At 50.5% G+C, this 22,743-nt stretch overlaps 1 protein-coding gene across 3 annotated transcripts in view; it reads left to right on the top strand.

The window, feature by feature from the left end:
* Positions 1-22,232, top strand: part of URB1 (URB1 ribosome biogenesis homolog) — a 73,961-nt gene extending 51,729 nt beyond the window's left edge. For 2 of the 3 annotated variants that reach the window (XM_030328986.1, XM_030328989.1), the window contains 11 exons: positions 3,291-3,462; positions 3,938-4,040; positions 13,660-13,820; positions 14,368-14,479; positions 15,406-15,512; positions 16,018-16,161; positions 17,268-17,377; positions 17,759-17,956; positions 19,131-19,372; positions 19,799-20,395; positions 21,443-22,232. In XM_030328986.1, the coding sequence (XP_030184846.1) occupies positions 3,291-3,462; positions 3,938-4,040; positions 13,660-13,820; positions 14,368-14,479; positions 15,406-15,512; positions 16,018-16,161; positions 17,268-17,377; positions 17,759-17,956; positions 19,131-19,372; positions 19,799-20,395; positions 21,443-21,624 (2,128 nt within the window). In that variant the 3' untranslated portion in view covers positions 21,625-22,232. The remainder of the gene's footprint in view (positions 1-3,290; positions 3,463-3,937; positions 4,041-13,659; positions 13,821-14,367; positions 14,480-15,405; positions 15,513-16,017; positions 16,162-17,267; positions 17,378-17,758; positions 17,957-19,130; positions 19,373-19,798; positions 20,396-21,442) is intronic. The other variant, XM_030328987.1, reaches the window with a different exon arrangement.
* The last annotated feature ends 511 nt before the right edge of the window (positions 22,233-22,743 follow it).

Below are 22,743 nucleotides of genomic sequence, written 5' to 3'. Positions count from 1 at the left end.
GACCCAGCACAAGCAGGGGTGGGGCGGAGAGAGAGGGGGACACGGAATCCGAAGCAGGCTCCAGGCTCTGAGCTGTCAGCACAGAGCCCGACGTGGGGCTCGAACCCATGAACCGTGAGCTCATGACCTAAGCTGAAGTTGGATGCTCATCCGACTGAGCCACCCAGGCACCCCTCATACGTTTTTGATTCTCGGGGGAAGGGTGGGATGGGTGGGGCTCCCCTAACACACTCTGGTTCTCATGAAAACTCGGCCTCATGCTCCAAGGTTCGCCTGTTGGCAGGGCTGCATTGGCGGGGTCACCCTCCTGACTGTCACAGACCTGCCCCCAAACTCACTTCGAGCTGGAGTGTCTAGTTTGGCTGATTTTTCTCACGCTTTACTTCAGATGGGAGTGACTTTGACAAGGTGCTGCTGGGGAGAGGAGTGAGGGGCTGACTGGATGTTAATCCACTCTCCCTGTGTCTCTCGCACACGGGTGCTGGTCTGTCTCTGGACTTGTCTCTGTCCCTGTGTGTTTGTCTCATTCTGTGTCTGCCTCTCTGTCTGTCCCTCCCGAGTCCCCAGGGGCTGCGTCCTTGGGCAGCACAGCTTTGGCCTGAGGGGCCAAGATTGATGCCTTCCCCTGAGGGCCATGCCCCCCCCCCCCAGGGTCAAGGTTAACAGGGGACTTTTGTCCAATGAGCTGCTCATGGAAAGCATCTTAGCTTCTCTGTGCTGCCCTCGCATAGTCTTTTCTCCTTACCATTTAGGGCCCGCTCCCTAACATCTGCCCAGTACGTACATGAAGAAGAGCCTGGTGTGTTAAGGCAGGAAGTGAGTGAACTGGGCCAAGATAAATACTTCGGGAGGAACTCTGCGGAGGGGAGAAAAAGATAATTTTCATGGTGGAGTACTTTTTTTTAAAGTATTCCATGGCATACTTTATATATATATATATATATATATTTTTATTCTCTTTTGAAAGACAGAGGGAGATAGAGGGCGAGCAGGGGAGGGGCAGAGAGAGGGGGAGACACAAAATCCGAAGCAGCCTCCACGCTCTGAGCTGTCAGCACAAAGCCTGACACAGGGCTCGAACCCATGAACCTCAAGATCATGACCTGAGCCAAAGTTAGACTCAACTGATTGAGCCACCCAGGTGCCCTCCCCCGTTGCCCCCCCCCTTTGTGATTTAAAGATAAAAGCAGTATTAGCTGAGAAGCCACCCAACCCCCACAGGAGGAAAAACAAAAACAAAAAAAAAAAATGTTTCTATCTCTTAAGAATGCCCAGGTCACGAATAAACATTCTTTTCCTTCCCCTAATGAACTGGCCTCACCTACTGCTTTGGAATTGGTGCCGCGTCATCTGTACCCTTTCTGGAATAAATAAATGGTCCTCGTGTACGTAAGGGAGAGGAGAGCAAAGGGAAGAAAGAGCCGTTTTAGTCTCACTTGGGCCTCAGAACACCTCCTGTCTGCGAGAGTGGAGGAAGGTGAATGGGCTGCCCAAGGAGGGCGGGTCAGAGCTGGTTATGGGAGCAGCCGGCTCTCAGCCCAGGAGAGGGGAGGTGGTGCTCACACGACTCTGTGCGGCGAAGTGACAGAAGAGTCTCCTCAGAGCCAACGTGAATGTCACATCCATCCCTGGAGGAGCAGGCCCGAGCTAGGGAGCCACATAGGAGCCCTGCGGATGTTCAGCGGACGGATCTCATGCCAGTAAATGGTGCCCGTTCGACGTGCGTATCCAGTCTGTTAGCTGCTTGCCTGTTTACTCACCAGGGAACAGCCTCGCAAAGAAGGGTATTTATTTATGTGTTAAATGTTTGTTTATATTTTGAGAGAGAGAGAAAGAGCATGAACAGGGGAGAGGCAGAGGGAGAGAGAGAATCCCAAGCAGGCTCCACGCTGTCACTGCAGAGCCCGACTTGGGGCTCAAACTCACGAGGGACCATGAGAACGAGTCCTGAGCCAAAATAAACTCAACCAACCAAGTCACCCAGGTGCCCCAGACTATTTATTTTTTAACTTGAATGACTGTCGTTGATCTGCACAGAAATGAGCGTGTATCGAGAATTCAAAGATAGGTTCATTGAGCCCTTGCCGGGGCTGGGTGCTGGGTCAGCGCTGTTGAGAATACCTAGAGGAATAAGTCACAGTCTTGCTGTCTGTTGAGGGGGTCAGATTGTTGTAAGTGTAACTCCTTTTGATTGGCCTTTGGTGGTGAAGGCTGGCGGTTATGGCACGTGAGGGCACCCTCTCCCTAGGGGAACCAGGGAATGCTTCGTGACAGGGTTGGCATTGGAGGGATTTGATGGAGCTGAAGTTGGTGGCGGAGCCTGGGGACACTATGTGGAGGGAACAGTGTCTCAGTGGCTGTGAGTCGGGAAAGTCATACATTTCTGGGCACGGTGAGGAGGTCAGCTTCTGTGCATCACGGGATATGTGTAGGGACAAGGTGGTGGGAAAGCTAGGCAGGCTGGTTGGTAAGGGTTTTAAATATCAGACTGAAATAATATCATTTCCATCCAGGCAATGAGATAGCTGATAGACATTTTGGGACAGAGACATGGCCCTCCTCTGAGCTGGGCTTTCAGGGAGCATCCTCTAGCAGTGGGGAGGTGGGGAGGAGGTAGTGGGGAGGGAGGGAGGAGGAAGGCGAGGTGGTTTCTTGGGGGCAGCTGTAATGGGTGTTGGTGTCATAAAAGGTCGAGGTGTTTATATAAAAGACTCGAGGCAGGGACGGCCAGAAGGCTGTTCGTGCAGACCTGCTCTACTCGTGGCCACCTGTGAACAGGAGAGGGTTTGAATCGGTAAAGCGTCATCAGGCAGCCAGGATTCTGCTGCTGTGACCCAGGATGGACTCGAGCCAGACCCCCCCCCCCCCAGTTTTGCCTTCCAGCTATGCCACTAACCCGCTGGGCAATTGACTAGCTGAGCAACTTTCTTAACCCTCTTGGTGTCTCTTCCCCCGTTTGCAAAATGGGAGTAGCAACAGTACCTACCTTATGGGGTTGTTACACAGATAAGCGAATTAATGGGTGTGGGGGGTTTAGAGTAAGTGGCACATCATAAGCTCCATACAGGTGTCATTCCCCCCCCCCCACACACACACCCTCTTCATTGCTGGCATCTCCACCACCCCTCTTCCCCCTGTGTCATGATGGAAATGAAATGATACATGCTCCGGACAATGCCTGGAGTGTGCTGGCTGCTCGACCAACCTACCCATGACGGTCATTGTCATCAGCATCGATTCTGCTCCCGTGGGGCCCTGTGACCAGTGTGCTCTCCCTTGTGCCGCTCCAGAGTGCTGCTGTGGGGCCCAGTGGCTGTGGAGCATCACAAGACGTGCCGGAGTCTGGGCAAGTCGCTGTGGCAGCAGCCGAGCGTCGGGGACATCCTCCGCCTGCTGGATCGGGACCGGATGATGAAGACCATCCTCCACTTCCCCCAGAACCGGAGGCTGCTGCCCCCTGAGGTGCAGGGGGGGGGGGGGCCCAGGGCAGAGCTGTTGGGGAACGCTCCGGCAGCTATGGGTGCCGTTGTGCTTGCTCCTTTGCGGGTTCTGTTTGCACCCTCTACTTTGGCACACTGTACATCCTGTGACATGCCAGCGCTGTTTCTCTTAGGGTTTGTTAACATCAAGTTAAGTAAAATCCCAACTGTATGCAAAGCTACCAAGACAGGACCCCCATTGGCCCGTCACTCAGCTTCGACAGTTATGAGCGCTGGCTGTGCAAATTTCATTTGTAACTTCCCCCGTAAGAAAGGCTAACTCGAAGCAGAGCCAACGATATCCGTTTCATGCAGAAGCAGTTTTTTTACGGAGCCATTTTATTTTATGCTTTTAAATATTCACAATAATTGGAACTCTAGATACAGTGGGTGAGCATTCACATGTTATTACGTTTAAGAGGCCAAACCACACATTTTTTTGTTTCGCGCTATTTCAGGATGGACAGGAACTGATCTTCAAAGACAGGAGCACAGTGGATCTAGATGGCCTTTATGACCCCTGCTTTCTCCTACATCTCTTCAGTGAATTGACCAGGCCAGGTAACTGCAGCCTTCTCTGGTGCGCGGCCGGAGGAGCGGGCTTCTTTTCTAAACAAAAAATTTTTTTAATGTTTATTTTTGAGAGCGAGAGAGTGAGCGAGCATGAGCAGGGGAGGGGCAGAGAGAGCGGGAGACACAGAATCCGAAGCAGGCTCCAGGCTCTGAGCCATCAGCACAGAGCCCGATGCAGGGCTGGAACTCACAAATTGTGAGATCATGGCCTGAGCTGAAGTCGGACACTCAATCTACTGAGCCACCCAGGTGCCCCCGGAGGAGCGGGTCTCTCATGGTAGTCCCCACCGTGATAATTGAGGATTGTAATTAATCCCAGGAGGATCCTCATCTGCCTTCTCACCTTTTCAGGAAAGTAACAGTGAATGTTTTGAATATAGTGATTTGAAAGAAAAAAATTATAATTTTAAAATTTGGGAGCGTCCCTTCACGCTTGATCTTTTTCTAACTCTGTAGCAAGAGGCTTTTCTGAATTCTCACTAGGTAGTGATCCAGTACCACCAGATTTTATCCTTGAGAATGAGTGAGAGCCTGCCGAGGTTGGCTTTTTCTTGGGTTAAGTATATTTTTGAAATTGTATTTTGTGTCTAGTAGCCTGAGGGTGGGAGTCTTCGTGAGTGAACGGGAGGGAGGAGGCAGAACGCAGACATACGCACACGTACCCACTAGGGCGGACGGGTCTGATTCCCAGGTCAGGCGGCTCTGTTGGTTTGGGACATTTTGTCAGCGACAAGCATGTCATATCCCATTGTGGTTTTAATGTGCATTTTCCTAGTGGCTGATGATGTCCAGCGTCTTGTGGTTCATTTGCCATCTGTACGTCCTCTTTGTTGAAATGTCAGGTCATGTCTTTTGCTCATTTTCTTTTTTAAAAAAAAAATTTTTTTTTAATGTTTTTATTTATTTTTGAGACAGAGAGAGAGACAGAGCATGAGCAGAGGAGGGGCAGAGAGAGAGGGAGACACAGAATCCAAAGCAGGCTCCAGGCTCTGAGCCGTCAGCCCAGAGCCCGATGCGGGGCTCGAACTCATGGACCGTGAGATCATGACCTGAGCCAAAATCAGACGCTTAACTGACTGAGTCACGCAGGTGCCCCTCTTTTGCCCGTTTTCTAATAGGATTTTTTTTTTTTTTTTTTACTGTTGACTTTTGAGGGTTCTTTATATATTCTAGATACTCATTCTCCGTTGCATATGCGGTTTACAAATATTTTCTCCCAATCCGTAGCTTACCTTTTCATCCTCTTCACAAAGTCTTTGACAGAGCCAAAGTTTTTTGTTCTGGCCAAGTCAATTTAGCGGTTTTCCTATTTATGGATCACACTTGTATTGGTATTCCTGGCTGGAGAGGCTAGAGTGGCCCATGACTGCTCTTCACTGGGCCTCCCCCTGACTAGCCTCTGATGCCCAGTGGGGGGCAGGAGGGGCCTCTGGTTACTGCCTCCCTCCCCCTACTTCCATCTAGGCCTCCTCCGACAGACGCCAATCCGGCAGGGGACTTGGGGCTCTGTGTCACAGCCTGGGAGGCTGAAGGCCGGGCTCCGCACTTGCCTTCACTGGCGCGGGTGGGAGCCAGCCCCGCGGCTTTCTGTGAGGTGTTTGGCTGAAGCGGAGCAGTTATTACCTGAGTTTTCTGTCTGGCTAGGCTGCTTCTTTTCTAGTCTTTTGTCTAGAGACTAGAAAGAGTAGGCTTTTGTTCAGGTATTGTCTGTGCCTGTTGATTTTCGGAGTTGCTGCCTTCTTCAGCTCGAAGTCTGGGACACCAGAAGCAGAAAGAAAGCACAGGGAACTCACCTGAGGTCCCCCAGCCGGTCAGCTTCCTTTCCACCTTTTAGAGTCGTCTTAACACCTGTCCAGCATATTTGAGTTGTACTTACTAGTAAAAGTAGAGAAAATATCGTCAACTCCATCGTCCCAGAATTATACATCTAATTTAAGTAATTTTTACCATTAGATGTCATAGTCACAGTTCAAAAGTCAGGTGGTACCAAAGGGTGTGCGGTGAAACTCTCCTTCCCCCCCGACCTCTCACCATTGTTTCCTTCTAGCGGGGACACGTTACCTGTTCCTCGCATGCGTTCCTGGGCCCAGCTTGCTTCTTTGAGACCTGTCATGACTCTAGCCGGGCCTGCGCAGAGGGCCGCCCAGGGACAGGCGTGGTGTGTGGGTAGAGGCGCGTGGTCCATGTCTCTGCTCTTTGCTGTGGCCGGCGTGATGCCGGCAGGGACCCCAGGCTCCTTCCTGCTGAACTTAACATCCACGTGGATTTAGGTACACTCCTAGGAGACCATGTGTCCTTATTCGTGCCGTTCTGTTCGTTTTTCAGCTTGAAGTTGCCTTTTTATGGGGCGCCTGGGTGGCTCAGTTGGTTAAGTGACTTCGGCTCAGGTCGCGATCTCCCAGTTCGTGGGTTTGAGCCCCGTGTCAGGCTCTGTGCCGACAGCTCAGAGGCTGGAGCCTGCTTCGGATTCTGTGTCTTCCTGTCTCTGCCCCTCCCCTGTCTGCGCTCTGTTTTTCTCTCTTTCTCTCTCAAAAAATAAACATTAAAAAAAAAAAAAAGATTTAAAGGTGTCTTTTTATGCTCCAGCGTGAACAGATTGGTGCTGCCTTTCCTAACAACAGGATGACAGGGCTGGGTCTCCTCAGGGCTTTCCCACTGGTGGCCCCTGGGGTTGCTGTAGTGCCCTGGCCTCCGGAGGCGTGGTGTTCTGTGGCTGAGCTAGATTTCATCTGCTGGAGAGCCAGGCATTTCAGGCCCGCCGCAGATCGCCGTAATGGCAAGCGGGTATCTTAACCGTCCGGGTGACTTCGCAGCAGATTAACCTAGGCACATGGACCAGCGTGCGGCCCGGAAGCTCTCCTACCCCCACCCCTGCCCTGGCAGCACTGGTGAGGTCTGTTTCTCATCAAATGTGAAAATAGATTTTCCACAGTCTGCAAATATGAGGTAACTTGAGTGGATTACAACAAATCATTTAGTCGGTTGCTCGGTCTCTTAATAGAGCTTTTAAGAGACAGAAGGCAGAGGCTTGGACGACACTAATAGAAAAGTACTAAAAATAGGACACAGTGTTTTTCTCGGAATCTTGAAGATTGCCCTTTTTGGGTCGGGAGGACAGTGTCTGGGAGGCCTTTTGTGAAGAGAGCTAATTAGGAAGTGGGCTTTTAAGTTAGGGAAATGTCCAAACACAGCCTATTTTAGGTTCTATTGGCATGATACAGGTAGGAAGATTTGCAAAACATGCCTGCCCTAAAAAGGATTTGTGGTAGCTTAAAATACCAGTTACACTAAAGTCATTCATAGTAAAGCAGAAAATTTTGAAAAGTATAGAGGTGGATAGAGATATGAAAGTAATGAAAATATTAAAAGAAACAAATAGACAAAAATTAGGTCATTAAATTTTACTTAGGAATACTCGTCCAGAACAAAAAGTAGAAACGTAATGTTTTAAATAAATTTTGTCGTCCAATAAAAGGAAGCATACCAGTTTGTAGGGAAATTTCTAGCAGTAAAATGGTGAGTTGAACAGAACAGAAATCTATGAACAGCATATGGCCAATGTAGGCTAGGTTTATTGTTGTTGAATTAAATCATGAATCTCTTTTTCATATTCTTTTTAACACGTGTTTTTCTCTTTGCTTTTGCTCTGGTGAAGCAAGCATGAAGAATGTTTTGTTTTGTTTTTTAACTTTTTTTTTAATGTTTATTTATATCTGAGAGAGAGAGCACGCGAACAGGGGAGGGGTGGAGAGAGACAGAGGGGGGAGACACAGAATCCGAGGCAGGCTCCAGGCTCGGAGCTGTCAGCACAGAGCCCGACGTGGGGCTCGAACCCACAAACTGTGAGATCTTGACCTGAGCCAAAGTCGGACGCTTAGCCGACTGAGCCACCCAGGTGCCCCATCACAAAGAATGTTTTAAATGAACTTTAATTGAAGTGTGATGTAGAGAAATGACCACAAATCCTATGTGTGTGGTGGGAGTTTTGGTGAAATCACCAGCTGGATCAAGGAGCAGAACATAGTGGGCAGCTCTCCCTAGTCAGTATCCCTTCCTCCTCAACAGGAGCCAGGGCCCTGTATTTGAACTTTATGCATTATGTGTTCTCTTGTCTCAACTCCATTTACCCCACATTATGCTCGTGAGTCCTTCATACCGTGTGTAGCACAGAAAGCTCTCAACAAAATGTTGTTACTTCCTGCAGTGACACCTGGGTCCAAGTGTTGCTAACGTCTTGCGATCCTAAATTGGGCATGTGATTAGTTTTTAAGCGTGACTGCCAGACTTCAGAGAAACTACAGTCTCACTTCTCCTGTTCAGCCTTTTGCTGTAAAGGGGAACCTGTTTTCTTAACCTTACTGCTTCCCTGCTTTGAGTCCTTGGCTGAGAAACAGGGTCAGCCAGGGCTGTTAGCAATGACAGTGACAGATGCTTTTTCCACAGCGAATTCTTGTCCTCGACAGAACTGGGCTGAGATCTTCAGCTCCTAAATCACGTGTGCCGCCAAACAGGGAGGCCGGTGTGCAGATCTCTGAGCCTCGTCACCAGACCATGGGGACACAGGCCCCGTGGACTCCTCTCTCACCTGCCAGGCCACCCCGGAGGGAAGTGGTGTAGAAGGAGGCGTCAGGAGGAGCCTGGCAGCTCCATAATACCGCCACTGAAGCCCACAAAAGAGGGGCTGCTTTTTATTTTAATCCTTGAGAACCATGCTGGTTGAGCCTGGTTGAATCTTTAATCTTCAGGTAGCATCTGAAGATCTGTTTTCGCAAGGCCAAATTGCTGTTTGCAGGGCCCTGAAACAGAGAGTGGTGTTTATAACCGTTTTTTTAATAGCCTATTATACTTTCTGCACCCCCACGGCAGCTCTTTTCCTTAAATGTTACAAAGCCAGGACTTCTTGAAACAGCAGATGACGGCAGACGTGAAATTGACTTTTCCTCATGGACACGTGGAAAGTCCATTTGTCTTAGAGAATGTCGCTGATTACTAAAAATACCCTAGCCAGCTGAGTACTAGCTGTTTTTAGTGAGCGTGATATTAAATGTTTAGACTGTTCTCGGTCTCAAATATATTCCATTTACATGTGTTGGTTATGGAGGTGTGTAGCTGTATCTTAACACATCTCGTCTTTCCCAAAACAGTATGCTATCCCACAGTTGGATGTTTTTTTTTAAAGCTTTTTGAGTTTTCCCTCCTCATCAAAACTAGTCACTTGTTAGAAATGATAAAATTTAGTCTGTACACTCTTGGAGCCCAAGAGGCTTCCCATTATTCTTTTTTCATCCTTTTACTTGTAATCTGCATGTTGGTATTAAAAGTGGTTTCCTGTTGACACATGGATTTGGGCTCTTCCTTTTTGAAATCCAGTCTGACCATCTCTGCCTTTTAGTTGGAATGTGTACACCCTTTACATTTAGTGTGATTATTGGTCCGATTCTGTGTTGTTTTCTTTGTTGGCTTTTAGCTACAGTGCGTGTGTGTGTGTGTGTGTGTGTGTGTGTGTGTGTTACTTTAGGATGTGTAGTACTCCCCTTCAGTTTATTGCAGTTCACTTTCAAGTGGGATTATATACCACTCTGTGGATAGTAGAAGCACCGTACAACAGTTATTAATCCATCCCTGCCCCTCCTGGTTTTCCGTGCTGTTCTTACCATACATTTTACTCCTGTGTGCTGTGACACCCACAATATGTTGTTGTTTTTGCTTCAGATCGTTGGTTACCTTTTAAAGAGATTTAAATGTCTTATATTTACCATTTTACAGTTGCCATTTCTGGTTCTCTTCATTCCTTTGTGTAGACTCAGATTCCTATCTCCTTGCTTCTGCCTGAAGTACTTCCTTTAAGAGTTCTTGTAGTTTCAGGGGCGCCTGGGTGGCTCAGTCAGTTAAGCATCCAACTTCAGCTCAGGTCATGATCTCGCAGTCTGTAAATTCAGGCCTCACATTGGGCTCTGTGTTGATACTGGAGACTGCTTCAGATTTTGTGTCTCCCTCTCTTTCTGCCCCTCCCCCCTCACAAAAAATTAAAAAAAAAAAAAGAGCTCTTGTAGTTCAGGGGTGCCTGGGTGACTCAGTCAATTGGGTGTCTGACTCTTAATCTCGGCTCAAGTCATGATCTCATGGTTTGTGAAATTAAATCCCTGATAGCACAAAGCCCACTTGGGATTCTCTCTCCCTCTCTTTCTGCCCTTCCCCTGCTTGTACTCTTTCTCTCTCTCACACAGTAAATAAAATTAATAAAAAAGAGGGGCACCTGGATGACTCAGTCAGTTGAGTGTCTGACTCTTTGATTTTCGGCTTAGGTCATGATCCCAGCATTGTGGAATCGGGCTCTCTCTACAATGAGCATGGGACCTGTTTAAGATTCTGTCTCTCCTGCCCCGATCGTGCAGTCTGTCTGTCTCTCTCTCTCTCTCAAAAAAGAATTCTGGTCATTCATGTCTGCTAATCAGTTCTTTCAGGTTTTTCATAGGAAAAAAACCTTAACTTTTAAAAGGTTTTCATGGGGTATAAAATTCTAGACTGACAGGTTCTTTTTCTTACCGAACTTGAAAGATGATGCCACCCGATTTTTGGATTGCATTGTTTCTAACAAGCAACCAGCTGTCGTTCCTACTTTTGTTTCTGTATATGTTGTGTGACTGCTTTGAAGATTTTCATATTATTGGTTTCAAGCAGTTTAATTATGTGCTTTCGTGTGACTTTCTTTATGTTTCTTGTAGTTGGGGTATTCAGTGAGCTTGGCTCTGTAGGTTTATAGTTCTTGTCAAATTTGGAAAAACTTTGGCCATTGTTTCTTCAAACTTTTCAGGACTTCAACTACACATATATTAGCCCACTTGAAAATGATCCCACAGCTCACTGATGTTCTGTTCCTGGTTTAAAATTTTTTTTCTCTGTGTGTTTCAATTTGGATCATTTCTGTTGCTGTCTTAGAGTTCATTAATCTCTTTTTCTGTAATGTCTAATCTGTTAATAATCTCCTTCAGTGCATTTTTCATCTCTGACATTTTAATTTTCATCTTTGGAACCTTGTTTTGGGTTTTTATAGCTTCCATGTGTCTAGTTAACATTTTCAGTATTGTCTTCAGCTCCTTGTACACGTAGAATATAGTGATATTAGTTACACTAGAATTCTAGTTCTGTTACCTTTGTCCTATCTGAGTCATCTTCAAATGGTGGATTTTTCTAATGGGCTATATTCCTTCTTGTTTGAATGTCTGATAATTTTTTAGTGTAAAGCAGACACTATGAATTTTACCTTATTTGGTGCTGGATATTTTTTATTTTTTTAAGTTTATTGATTTATTTTGAGAATACGCACACACACATGCACGGAAGCTGGGGAGGCACAGAGAGAGAGAGAAGGAAAGAGGAATTCCAAGCGGGGCTCAAACTCATAAACTGAGATCTTGACCCGAGCTGAAATCAAGAATCAGATGCTTAACCAACTGAGCCACTCAGGCGCCCTGCTGCTGGATATGTTTGTATTCCTGTGAATGTTCTTGAGCTTTGTTCTAGGATACATTTGAGCTGCTTAGACATGATTTGATCCTTCCAGCCTTGCTTTGAATCTCTGTTAGGTAGGACCAAAGCAGCATTTTAGTCCAGGACAGACAGACTTCACCTCACCACTGAAGAAACACCCTGCTAAGCAGTGTGCCCTCTCCCGGTGAATGTGCGGGTTTCGCCCTGGCTGGTGGGACAGGACCCATGTCCAGGCAGGTGTGAGCCCGGGGTTGTCTTTGGTCCTCAGCCTCGGTAGCTTCCTCGTACACTCTTGCCAGGGCGGGGCACTCGGCCAAAGAGCCTGGTGCTCTCTCCGTGGAACTGTCTTCTCTGGGACTCTCCCTTGTGACATCTGGCCACCTTGGCCTCCCAGGCCCCCTGCTCCATCTCGCACAACTCCGAGCTCTCCAGTCTCAGCCTAGAAGCCTCCAGGCTGCGAGCTGGGACTCTCGGAAGGTTCATCCTGTTCATTTTCACTCTTGGAGATTGCTCTCCTTTATCGCCTCACGTCCAGTGTCTTGAAAATCCTTGTTTTATTTGTTCAGTCTGGTTTTTTAGTTGCTTCAGGTGGACAGGGGAATCCGGTTTCTGCCACTTTCGGCTGGAAGTGGAAATCCTGGTTCTCCCTTGAGGCGGCGTAAACATTGAGAAAGAGGAAGGGGGCTGTGTGGAAGCATCCACGCAGCCATTGGTTGCCCTTCGCGGGGCGGCAGTGGGGGTGGGGGGCAGTGCTGGTGGAAGTTACAAGGAGCTGTGCTACTTCTGAGGGACAAGGACACTTGATGTTTTAAAGTGAATTCAGCACCTTTGGGCAGCCACTCACTGGGGGACCATCGCGTGCCCATGCGTGTAGCTGTTTGGATTACAGTACAGAGGAGTAGCTGATTGGTAGTTTTTCTCTTACTGTTCATGCTTAACGTTTTTAAATTGCCAAAATTACCCTTTTAAAAGTCTCACTTCGGGAAAAGAAGAAAAAAAAAAAGCTTGGCTTTTTAAAAACATCATTAGTGGTGTGTCTTTTATCAATAGACAGTATGTTCCAAGATTGCACATTTCACTTGGTTTCTGGGTATTCTTTTCACTTGGTTTGTATTTAGTGCCTCATTTAACTGCGTCACCGGTGCCTCAGCCTAAAGAACATCTGCATGGGTGATGATCATGACCAAACCCTGCGTCATCATTTTTAAACACGGTGACCCATCTCTGTCCAATGGTTTTTCTTCACAGGTTTTATCTTCTAACTTATGACAGTATTTATGTTGTAAAAGGGCCTGGGTCTTTGTTAAAGAGGGTTTAAAGCGTCCTGAATTTTGTTATTGGTAACCAAGCCCTTTGAGTTGTGGTCCTTGGGGTCCCCTTGTATATCTGACCTTCCCGCTTGGTCACATTTCCTGACCTGATTATGGGTTTTTACAAGGCCTCACATCTAACAGATGGATATCAGCTAGCAAACTCTTTAGACTCTAACTTTTGCTCAGTGTGGTGAGCCTCTCTTCTATGAGATTTTCGTGGTTTGCTTAAAGGAAGGATAGGGTTGCAGAATCCATATAAGTTAATCCTTCATAGAATTGTTGGGCCGGGTTAGACTGGTTTGCACTGGCTGAATTTCCCAGCTTCCCTGCCTTTGGTATTTTCCTTAGCGGTCTTTGGAGCTAGGAACTCAGATGCTGCAGACTGAACAAGGTGGAAACGGGGAGCTGGTTTTCTCTGCTGGCCCCACAATCGTGTCCCCCAGGTCACCAGCATGCTCGGATCTCATGTCTCGGGTCTGAATGGCACCTCCGTTCTTCTCTGGCTCGTTGAATGTTGTGAGAAGTAATGAAATAGTCCTGATTGGGATTTATAAGCATTTTAGAAGTTGAAAATATAGCTTCTTGTCATAGAAGGGAAGACCGGCTTTTGTCCAACTTCAGCAGAAGCTAAGGGGGGCTGGAGAGACCTGGATTTCTTGTATCTAGCCAGCACTTGTTGCTGATGATGGCAGAACACAAAAGGAAATTTAATTGTCCGTGTTGCACAAGCATTGTGATCGTGTGTGTGTGTGTGTGTGTGTGTGTGTGTGTGTGTATTTAATACTCTGTTTTATTTCCCATAGAATTTGTGGTAGATTGTCGAAAATTTTTGGACTCCAATTCTCTGGGCCTAACCGTCGCGGCTCTCAGCAGCTATGACCCTCAGATGCGAGCTGCGGCCTACTACGTCCTGGCGGCCTACTACTCGCAGCTGGAGGGGGCACGGTTCCGAGAGCAGCCCCAGGTGAGTGCGCTTCAGGGAGCCGGTTCTCCGCCGCATCCGGTAGAAGGCCTTCTGTGTAACACAGAAGCGTGTTGTCTGATAAGGAACCGAGGTCCGTTCCCCTTCAGGGAGTGATGATGCTGGGGGCTGCCTCTGGTTCTCAACTCCGGGGAGATTGAGAAAGCTCTCCCCTTTCAACAGTCTTCTTGTGCGGAGGTGGGCAGAGCAGTTTGGTTTCTTTGGCCTGGGCTGTGGCTGAGGCAGCTGTTACCCAGGACGCACTGAGGCTCAAAAGCGTGTGCCCCAAGGTAGCGGGGAACAGGAACAGACTGGGTTGTTGGGGTGTGAAGCCAGGGTTCTCCGCCCGTGTGCACCTGCCTGGCTCCTCAAGAGACAGCAGAAGCACTCTTAAGATGGCAGTGAGCAGGGACGTTGCCTTTATGTGCATCCTGGGATGTGAGGAGCAGGCCACCCGGCAAAGCTGTGGTTTAAGCTGCACGAGTCGAGGCTGATCACAGCTGTTCTGAAAATTCTTTTTTTTTCCCCTTTCTTCTTTCCTGGTTTTAAGCTACTTTACCTGTTGGATGTAGTCCGGAATGGGATCCGAACTCAGAACATGAGACTCACCTTTACCTTGACTCTCTTCATTGCCAAAGCAGCCCTGCAGATTTTGAAACCAGGTACTGCTGGTAGGACTAGGTTGGGGTGAGGTTGAAATGTCGAGACTGAGCACGTCCACTTGTCGGCGTCAGTCCCGCAGGCGTGGTCCATCACACGTGTGAGAAGGGACGTGTCTGGGTCATCCAGTGGCACGGTCGTATTCAAATGGGGAAGCAGCCCCCCGCCTGAAGCCCCCATGGTTACATAGCTTGTCCGAGGCCCCACAATTCATCTGTAGTCAATTCAGCTGTTAGAATTCAGATCTAGTGTTCGTTTACTCCTGCATATTTTTTCTTCTCCTTAGAAATTACTGGAGGAAAGCAAGTAATTGGTCATTTGTAGACTCTAAAGAAAAAGACTGTTCCGAGAAAATATCTTAGCAGAGGCCATGGTGGTTGGTCTTGGCCTTCTGTCCAGTGCACCCTCTCAGACCTCATGTCAGGGTCAGGGGCATAAGCAGCAGTGGGCACGGGGTGGCTCCGAGGACCCAGGCGTCTGGACAGGTTGGAGGTGGCGATCGAGGGGGAGGAAGCATCTGTCCCCATCGGCCTCGTTGCGTTCCAGAGCCAAGTGCCCCGGGGGTGTCTGAGCCTCCTGTGCTGTGACAGTGACCTTCAGTTGGAGGCCGACGGGGCTGGGTGTCAGCCATCTGTGTAACCAGGTTCCACTGTGCGGACCAGCTGGTTGGAGCTTGCGCAGTGGGCCGCTGGCTGGGGAGGGGCAGCTCGCGGTCTCGGAACCGTGAGCAAAAGTCTGCACGCAGCACAGAACTAAGGTGCCTTATTACAGCCTGATTCTCGAGAGCTGCTAACCTGGATAAGGATGCAAAAGCTCCCCGGGGGGAAGGGATTGACGTCTGCCCCCCCAGATCCCGTTCCCCAACTCTAGCAGAGCACGAGGGTCCCGCTGGTGCCTGCTGGAAGCCACTGTCTGCCTTTGTCCTCAGAGGAACACATGTACCTGAAGATCAGCAAGTTCCTGCTGTCACACGAGTACTTGAATATGAACAAGGTGCCAGGCTTCTACCAGTTCTTCTTCAGCTCAGACTTTGAGGTAATGCTTCTCAAGTCCCCCGGGGGCCCCCAGAAGACTCCTCTTTTGGACTTGCAGCCACTGCTGTCCTTCCTTGCCTTGCTCGGCACGGTTGGTGGCATGGCTGCGCGAGCTGTGTTGGAGCAGGAAGATCACGTGGTCGTGCTCGTGGAAATGCTTTTCACTCCACGCGTTAAGTTTTAGGTGGCTTCTCACACCTTAAAAAACTTCTGAGGCCTAAGCCGTGTGGCGTTCTCGTATTTTCTTGGCCGGGTTAAGCATTAAATGTGCTTTTGTAGGACACCTGCTCGACTGGACCCAGTGCAGTGTGTGAACTTGACACGCTCCTTTCCTTCTGATCTGAAGGAACCGAATCGGGTGTTGAGGGATTCTGATCACATAATCAGAAGTAGACAGACTGTTTGCTGCTGTGGCTGCTTCCGTTGCCACCACTTGAAAATAGTGGGGTCGGAAGAGCCGTCTTTCACTTGCGTAACAGTAGTTTCCCGTTTCTCCTGGGTCACAGCAAAAGACGGAACAGGAATGGGTGTTCGGGATCCTGCGGCAGGGGATGCGGGACAAACATTGCTACGAGCTCTACGCCCGGCGAGGGGTCTTCCACATCATCCTGGCCTTCTTCAGCAGCCCCCTGTGTGACGACGAGGCACAGGTAGGCGGGCACCGCGGTCTATTTGAGAATGAAAGGTCCGTGCTTTTGCTCACGCTTTTATTTGGAAGTCAGACCCGTGTGAATTCTAATCCCAGCCTGGATGTGACCAACCCACTCATGTGACATTAAGCTGACTTCCCACGAGGGGAAAGGCTGGCACTCGCTGCTGCCGTTTCCTGTTGAAATGCTGTTCCTTGTGGCTCCTCTCCCGTGCCCTCACCTAGTGGTGAGGTCTGTGCAGAGGGCAGAGCCAAAACAGTGATCATGAACCTTTGGAGCTGGCTACGAAGCCCAGCAACAAATTACCCCCATAAATGACTGACGTGCTTTTGCGGAGACCTTCTTGAGCCACCAGTATTTCACTAAACGCACAGAAGCTGTAGGTTCTCGAAACCCAGCTAGGAAACAAGAGTCGGGAGTTGAAGCCGACAGTCTTGCAACCAGGGAGGGAATCCCTTCAACCGAGAGCTTGTGTGTGTATGTGTGTGTGTGTCCGTCCCCTCAATGCCCTGGGTGGCTGGAAGGAGTAAGTAGGTAGAGTTTTCAGTATCTGGATTAACTTCCAGCCCCGTCAGCTTTTGTGTCTGACCGGATATAAAACCTGTATAAATAGGAGCAAGTCAGAAGCAAGAAACATGCTGGAAGAAACTGGAGTCTGGGTATGATAGTTATTTCTCCTGACGAGGGAGAATGAGAAGATACCCACTTCACAGCTCCAGGGGCGGCCGCATTCTTATGTCCTCCCTTCCAGATGCTAAAACTGAAGGGACAAAATGGGCCGCCAGCTGTCTGGGCTAGAAATGGGTCCACATCCCCTGCCAGGCTCACACTGGGCCATGTGCTTTCCGAGCCGTGTCTTTGTGCCTGTGGGTTGGTTCCTTACGATGGGTTAGCAGGGGCGGTCAGCCCCAGTGCCTGGCACTTGCTGTGGATGTCTGTGTCCTCTGGCCGGCCACGGCCACCACTCTTATGCGGCAGAGCCAGCGTCTTGTGCGGCCAGCGCCCGGAAATGGATACGACATACCGTTACGCTGTTTAAGTTGTTCCTTTCACCGAGTAAGTTCGGTTTCCCTACTGAGAAATAACTCTTCATTTTGGGTTTTCAGATTTGGATTCTGGAAATTCTACAGAACGCTGCCCGGGATGCCCAGTCTGCCTACGAGATCCTACGGGACTATAGCCTTTTAACGTGGGTTTTACACATCCTTGAGAGCAAGTAAGCGCCTCATGTGTGAGCGGAGTGGGGAGAGGGTGGGGTGGAGACCGTGGAGTTTACTGCTGGCTTTAGTGGTGACTGGAAATGTGTCGAACAGTCCATCCCGTCTAGCGGTCGCCCACTAGGAAGGAGAATCGGGGCCCCACCCTGGGTTGCAGCATTTGGAGGGCAGGCTCCCCGTTTTCATGTGGATGCTGTGACTTTGGGGGCTGCGGTGGGGGTGAGCAGAAGGAATCACTGCGAGAAGGGATAGCCTGCCACCCACCACCAGGCGCTGCCACTGTGGGCATAAGTGTGTCCCAAGGTGCCCCCCACCCCTGCTCCAGCCGAGGTCGCTGAGAGGAGAGGACGTGGCAGTGAGCGTTCCGTATTTGGTTTCAGGTTTCTGGAGACCCGGCTCCTGTCCAACATAATCTCCTTGCTGCACACACTGTGGGTGACCAACCTGGGGGACAAGGGAGTAGAGTCTGAGGGCCCGCCTCCTCGCAAGCCAGGGTCCCAGGAGCCCCCGAAGCTGCTCGCCCTGCACCTGGTCAATGAGTTCCTGTATGTTCTCATTGTGCTCACAAAGCACCTGAGGTAAGCCCCTGCCCGCCAGGCGTGACCGTGTCACCTGTGGACATCACCGCTCAGCGGTCCCCTTGGTCACAGCTTCACAGGGCTGAGCCACACGGCTGCTGTCAGTTGTGGGTGACGTCAGGAAACCTCTTAGCTGTTTCTGCTTTTCTACTTCAACTTTATGAGGCTCCTTTCAAGACGCCGAGAACTTAACACTCTAAACACCTAAAACCTGTCATACCAGATGGCTTTTAGCAGACAAACAACTCCCTTGATATTTTGATTCAAGCACTCATGTATTTTGTAGAAAGAACATATTTTCCATCACCTTAAGAAAGCATGTTCCCAGACTTGCTTCTGCCTTCGTTAGCCTGCACAGATTCACTTATCCCAGAATCTTCTTGAAAATTTCAGTATTTTCATATGACCTCTTAGAAGAATCCTCCTGATTTCCTCAGCTACACTCTCCTCAGATCCCACCGTCTTAGAGAAAATAGAGTCTGTGCCCTCAGAGTTCTGACTTAGGAACAGAGGTGTGCTAATTGGAACCAGAAGATTGATCACAAATGGATTATAATCTCAGAGTGAAAACTTTCTTGATAGAGGACAGGACATTTGGTCTTAGGTTGTTTTGAATTAAGTTGTTAAGTCAGTGCCGACAGACCTGTTTCTTATTTCAGGGTCGTTGAAAGACAGGTTGGTTTTTGAGAACTGATGGCAATTTGAAATAATTCTAAAATCGTGTGGAGCAGGTGCTACCGTATTTTAAATTCCCTGGGGTTCAGAACGTATTTCTTACCGGTGCCCATCGTCGGGTTGGACCACGGATGGGGCTGAGTCTGAGAGGCCGTGAGGCACAGGGAGCCCACTGTCCCACAGTGTTGTGTCAGGTGGCTGGTGCCCAGACGCTCACACTCTCTCCACCTCACTCTCCCTGGTCAGCCATGGTTTCCCAGAGATTTCTGTTCCTCCAGCATGGAGGTCGGACTCCAGTCTCCACTGTGCCTCCCCTGACGTGGCTTGCTCTCCTCTCTCTTGTTCGTTGTGCTGGTTCCATGCTCCCTGTCTGTTGTAAAGGCACACTCCGGCGGTGGGTGGGCCATTTGACCCTCTGGGCGTTGCCCAGCCACCCCCGTCCTGGGCTATGGGACGAGGAGGCAGCTTGGGCTCAGTCTGCGACGTTGGCTCCCGACAGGCCGACCTTGGCCCCCGCCCAGCTGACCGGCTTCTTCGGGGCGCTCGAGTCCGTGCTGAGGTACCGGGCCACCGTCGTGCAGGCCTTCAAGGACATGAACCGCTTCACAGTGAATGAGACAGTGCTGTCCACCAAGGATGTCCTCGTCCTCCTGCACAAGTGGAGCCTCATCGAGAGAGATGCCAAGCTCCAGGACGACCTGAGAGCAGCCATTGAGCAATACCAAGTCAAGGAGCTGCTGAGTGAGTGTCGGGACCCGACTGTCTGGCGTTCCCCAGACTGTGCCCAGCTCCCCACACAGCACCCAGCGGTTTGCCTCTCTGAGCAGCATTTCCGAAGCTGTCGGGGCTTAGGAACAGGGCACACCCGTCCTCGTAGCCCTGCAGAGGTTGCTGGGGAGACCTGGCTTTGAGCTCTGGCTCTGCCACGGCCGGTGCTCGCCATGAGGGGGAGGGGCGGTGGTGAGGATGAAGCGGGTTCATCGTGACGGCAGCGGGGACCGTCACAGGCCCACGTGGAGCACTCGCCGCGCTCCAGGCGTAGGAACGTGTCCTGTTGGGGCCGAGCCCTCGGGGCCTGTAGGCCCCCCTTGCGGCACCCGCCCGCCACCTGGAGCTGCGTGGGGACGGGGGCGTCGGTCTCACTGCCTTCCTCTCCGTGTGCAACAGAAATGTGCAAGGATAAGAACAAGACCGCCGTGCCAGCCCGAGCTAAAGGCCCGCGGGGCCGAAAGAGGAGGCCTGGGGAGGCGGAGGAGACGGCCGACCCTGAGCCGCAGGCGTCCGCCTTGGAGACGTGCAAGGGCCTCCTGAGGTCCATACTGACCCACTGGGGGCCCGCGTTCCCCGGCCCTGACTGCGCTCGGGGCCCCGTGGGCGGGGCTGCCCCTGAGAGCGAGGCCCCGGGCCTCGCGTGCGCCGCCGCCTCCCTGGCGGTCGGCTGGGTGCTGCGGTCGGTGGCCGAGCGCCCGCCCGGCAGGGCAGAGGCTTTGGGACTCCTTGGCTGGCTGAAGAGCCACATCTTGCCACAGCCGGTGGTCGTGGCAGAGCTTCTCGGGGACCGTGCTGTGAGGAGTAGCATCTTCAGGCTGTATAGCCAGTCCTGCAGCGCCGAGCAGCTGGCGGGCCCCGCGCAGAGCGTGGCCTGCCTCTTCAACACGGTCATGCTGCAGCTGGCGGCCCAGGGCCCGGCGGGGAGCGCCTTCCGCCCGGCGGTCGAGACCCTCTGCCTCTCGTCTCTGAAGGAGAAGGACGAAGCCACCCGAGGTGAGGCTGGTTCGCTCGTCAGAGGCTGGAGGAATGCACCAACGGGTGCGGGGTCCGGAGCAACTCCCGGTCCTTAGAGCCTGTCGGGGACCCTTGATGAAGTATGGATGGGGCCCAACCAAACCCAGTTTGCCATGGGGCCGTGAGCGGGCAGGGAGGAAGCCTCTGCTCTCTGGTCAAGCGCCAGTGACGATTGTGTTTGCAGTGGAGAAGCGAGCGCCCCTCAGAACCGCTGCATAGCAGCGGCTTTGCTACATTTCAGCCATTACCCAAGTGAGGATTACGCTTCACAGCAGTGCAGATGGATGCGTGTGTGTGTGTGTGTGTGTGTGTGTGTGTGTGTGTGTGTGTGGATTTGCATATATGTGCACAAGCACGAAAATACACACACAGTTTATGTGCTTGGCATTTAGCAGGTGCTTAGTGAGGGATTAAGTGCAGGAATGAATGAATGAACCAGCAGCAAAGGCTTAAAAGGCTAAGGAGAACAGAGGGAGGCTGACCATGTGCACGTGGCCTCCTCCATCTGAGAGGGTTGTTCCTTTCACGGAGGGATGTAAGGGGACCAGGAAAGAGAGATGGGCCAACAGCCGAGGCAGGTGAACTCACCCTGAGAGTGACCTCTTTTCTCATCTGGATGCCGTCAGGGAGTTGAGTCTGTGCCTGGGAAACCCTGTCCTCTGGCCCATGCTATTGATGAAATGGTGTGAAGGGATCCTTGGAACCTCTTCTCAAACCACGGTTCTGGTTCTCAGCACGGGTGGTCAGGACCAAGAAGAAACTTGGCTTGTAGTAACTTTTTTTTCCATTCCACACACATTGATCAAATAGAAAGATAAATTTTTTTAAAAGAAAAAAGATTAACCCCAAATTTAAGCAAAATTAATTTGTTTTGAACACCTGCTCACCTCCTGTTGCCAGAGGCATGTGGCACCGTTTACTTGGGTACCGAGCAAAGCTCCCATGTCCCCAGGCGTGTGGGTGGGGTGACTTGTTTTCCAGCGGAGTACCTTTGTGTCCTGATGGCCTTGTTGCCCTCTTCCTCAGCCACCGCAGCGTTCCTGGTATCTCTGTACATTAAGGACGTCTGGCTGGGGGCTCAGCGGCCAGACACCCTCCTAACCCACATCCAGATGATCCGTGACGCCACAGAGGATGCGCCAAAGGGTGATGAGGAGGCTGTCGTCATGCTCTGCAAGGACATCGCCGCCTTGGTCCCCAACGCTTGACGCCCTGCCCTCCGGCGCCTTCTGGCACCAGGTTCTAGAAGGTTAGTTGAGTCGAGGGTTTCCGTGGAAAACACGTATAATGACAAGTTCCGTCAACGTTAACTCCGTTTCCTGACAGGCGAAGTTGGCTTTGTTTAACTCAACGATGAATGATAAGCTCCGGGGACTGCGCGCACAAAGCGGTCAAAGCCGAAGCAGGCCTGGGTGCTTCTGGCCCACAGGCCCATTCAGTGTTCACACGGGGAGGACCCTTCCTCTTGGCTTCAGTGCTCTTCAAAGAAAATACCTCAAGTTGAGGTAACACTTCTGAGCACTGAAGGGATTTGTGGATATTAAAGCTAAAGGGTCCAAGAATAGAAGGCGTCAGATAAAGGAGCATGAGGAGAGGTGCTTCAGCTTTTCTTTCTGGTGAAGTCTAACACAGATGTGTACAACTTCTTGAGTGTTAATTATTTTAGTAAATAAAAGGGTATTATGCTAAATCCTTATAGTACAAAAGTGATTTGATCTCTGTCTTGGGAAGAAAGCCTGTAATTTTTTTTTTTTAAATTGTTTCAAAGGGAGGATTTGGGATTCTATAACTTGTTAATAAATGTCTATTTTTGTTACGCTTTTGTGTTTTGCTTATGGATGGTAATAGGCCGTTTCATTTCACAGCAGCCTGCGTCGTAGAGGGTCAGCATCTGACTCTTAACCTTCCTATAGCAACTGGCACAGTGGCTGGCAAACCCAGTGGAGTTGTGGAGCCTGGGCACTTGGAGCTCGGCGTGTGCCCGCGTCCCTCCCGCACGCCGTGGCCCCCGGTTGTTCTTAACGACCTCACGTTTTAACCAAGATACGAGTGACACCTGTCTGCCTCCAGTCCCTTTACCACGTATGGGCTCATTGTCTAGAAAGCAGGGGGTGGACCCTCCCCTCTGCCCATCCCCCCACCCCCTGACACAACACTCGCAACAGCGTTTTCTGAGAACATTCCCATGTCAGAATCCTGCTTTTAGGTTCAAGTTAGAAGAGCCCCGTGTTCTTTCTCGCCCCTTTTCTGCGTCTCTGGAGCTCGTGAGCCTCCCCTCCCTCGTCTCCCTTTCTAGCCCACCACCCCCGAGTAAGGCGAGGCCGAGT

The sequence above is a fragment of the Lynx canadensis genome, chromosome C2 (assembly GCF_007474595.2).
Source record: "Lynx canadensis isolate LIC74 chromosome C2, mLynCan4.pri.v2, whole genome shotgun sequence".
Lineage (NCBI taxonomy): Eukaryota > Metazoa > Chordata > Mammalia > Carnivora > Felidae > Lynx > Lynx canadensis.
This window is presented reverse-complemented; position numbering and strand designations above follow the sequence as displayed.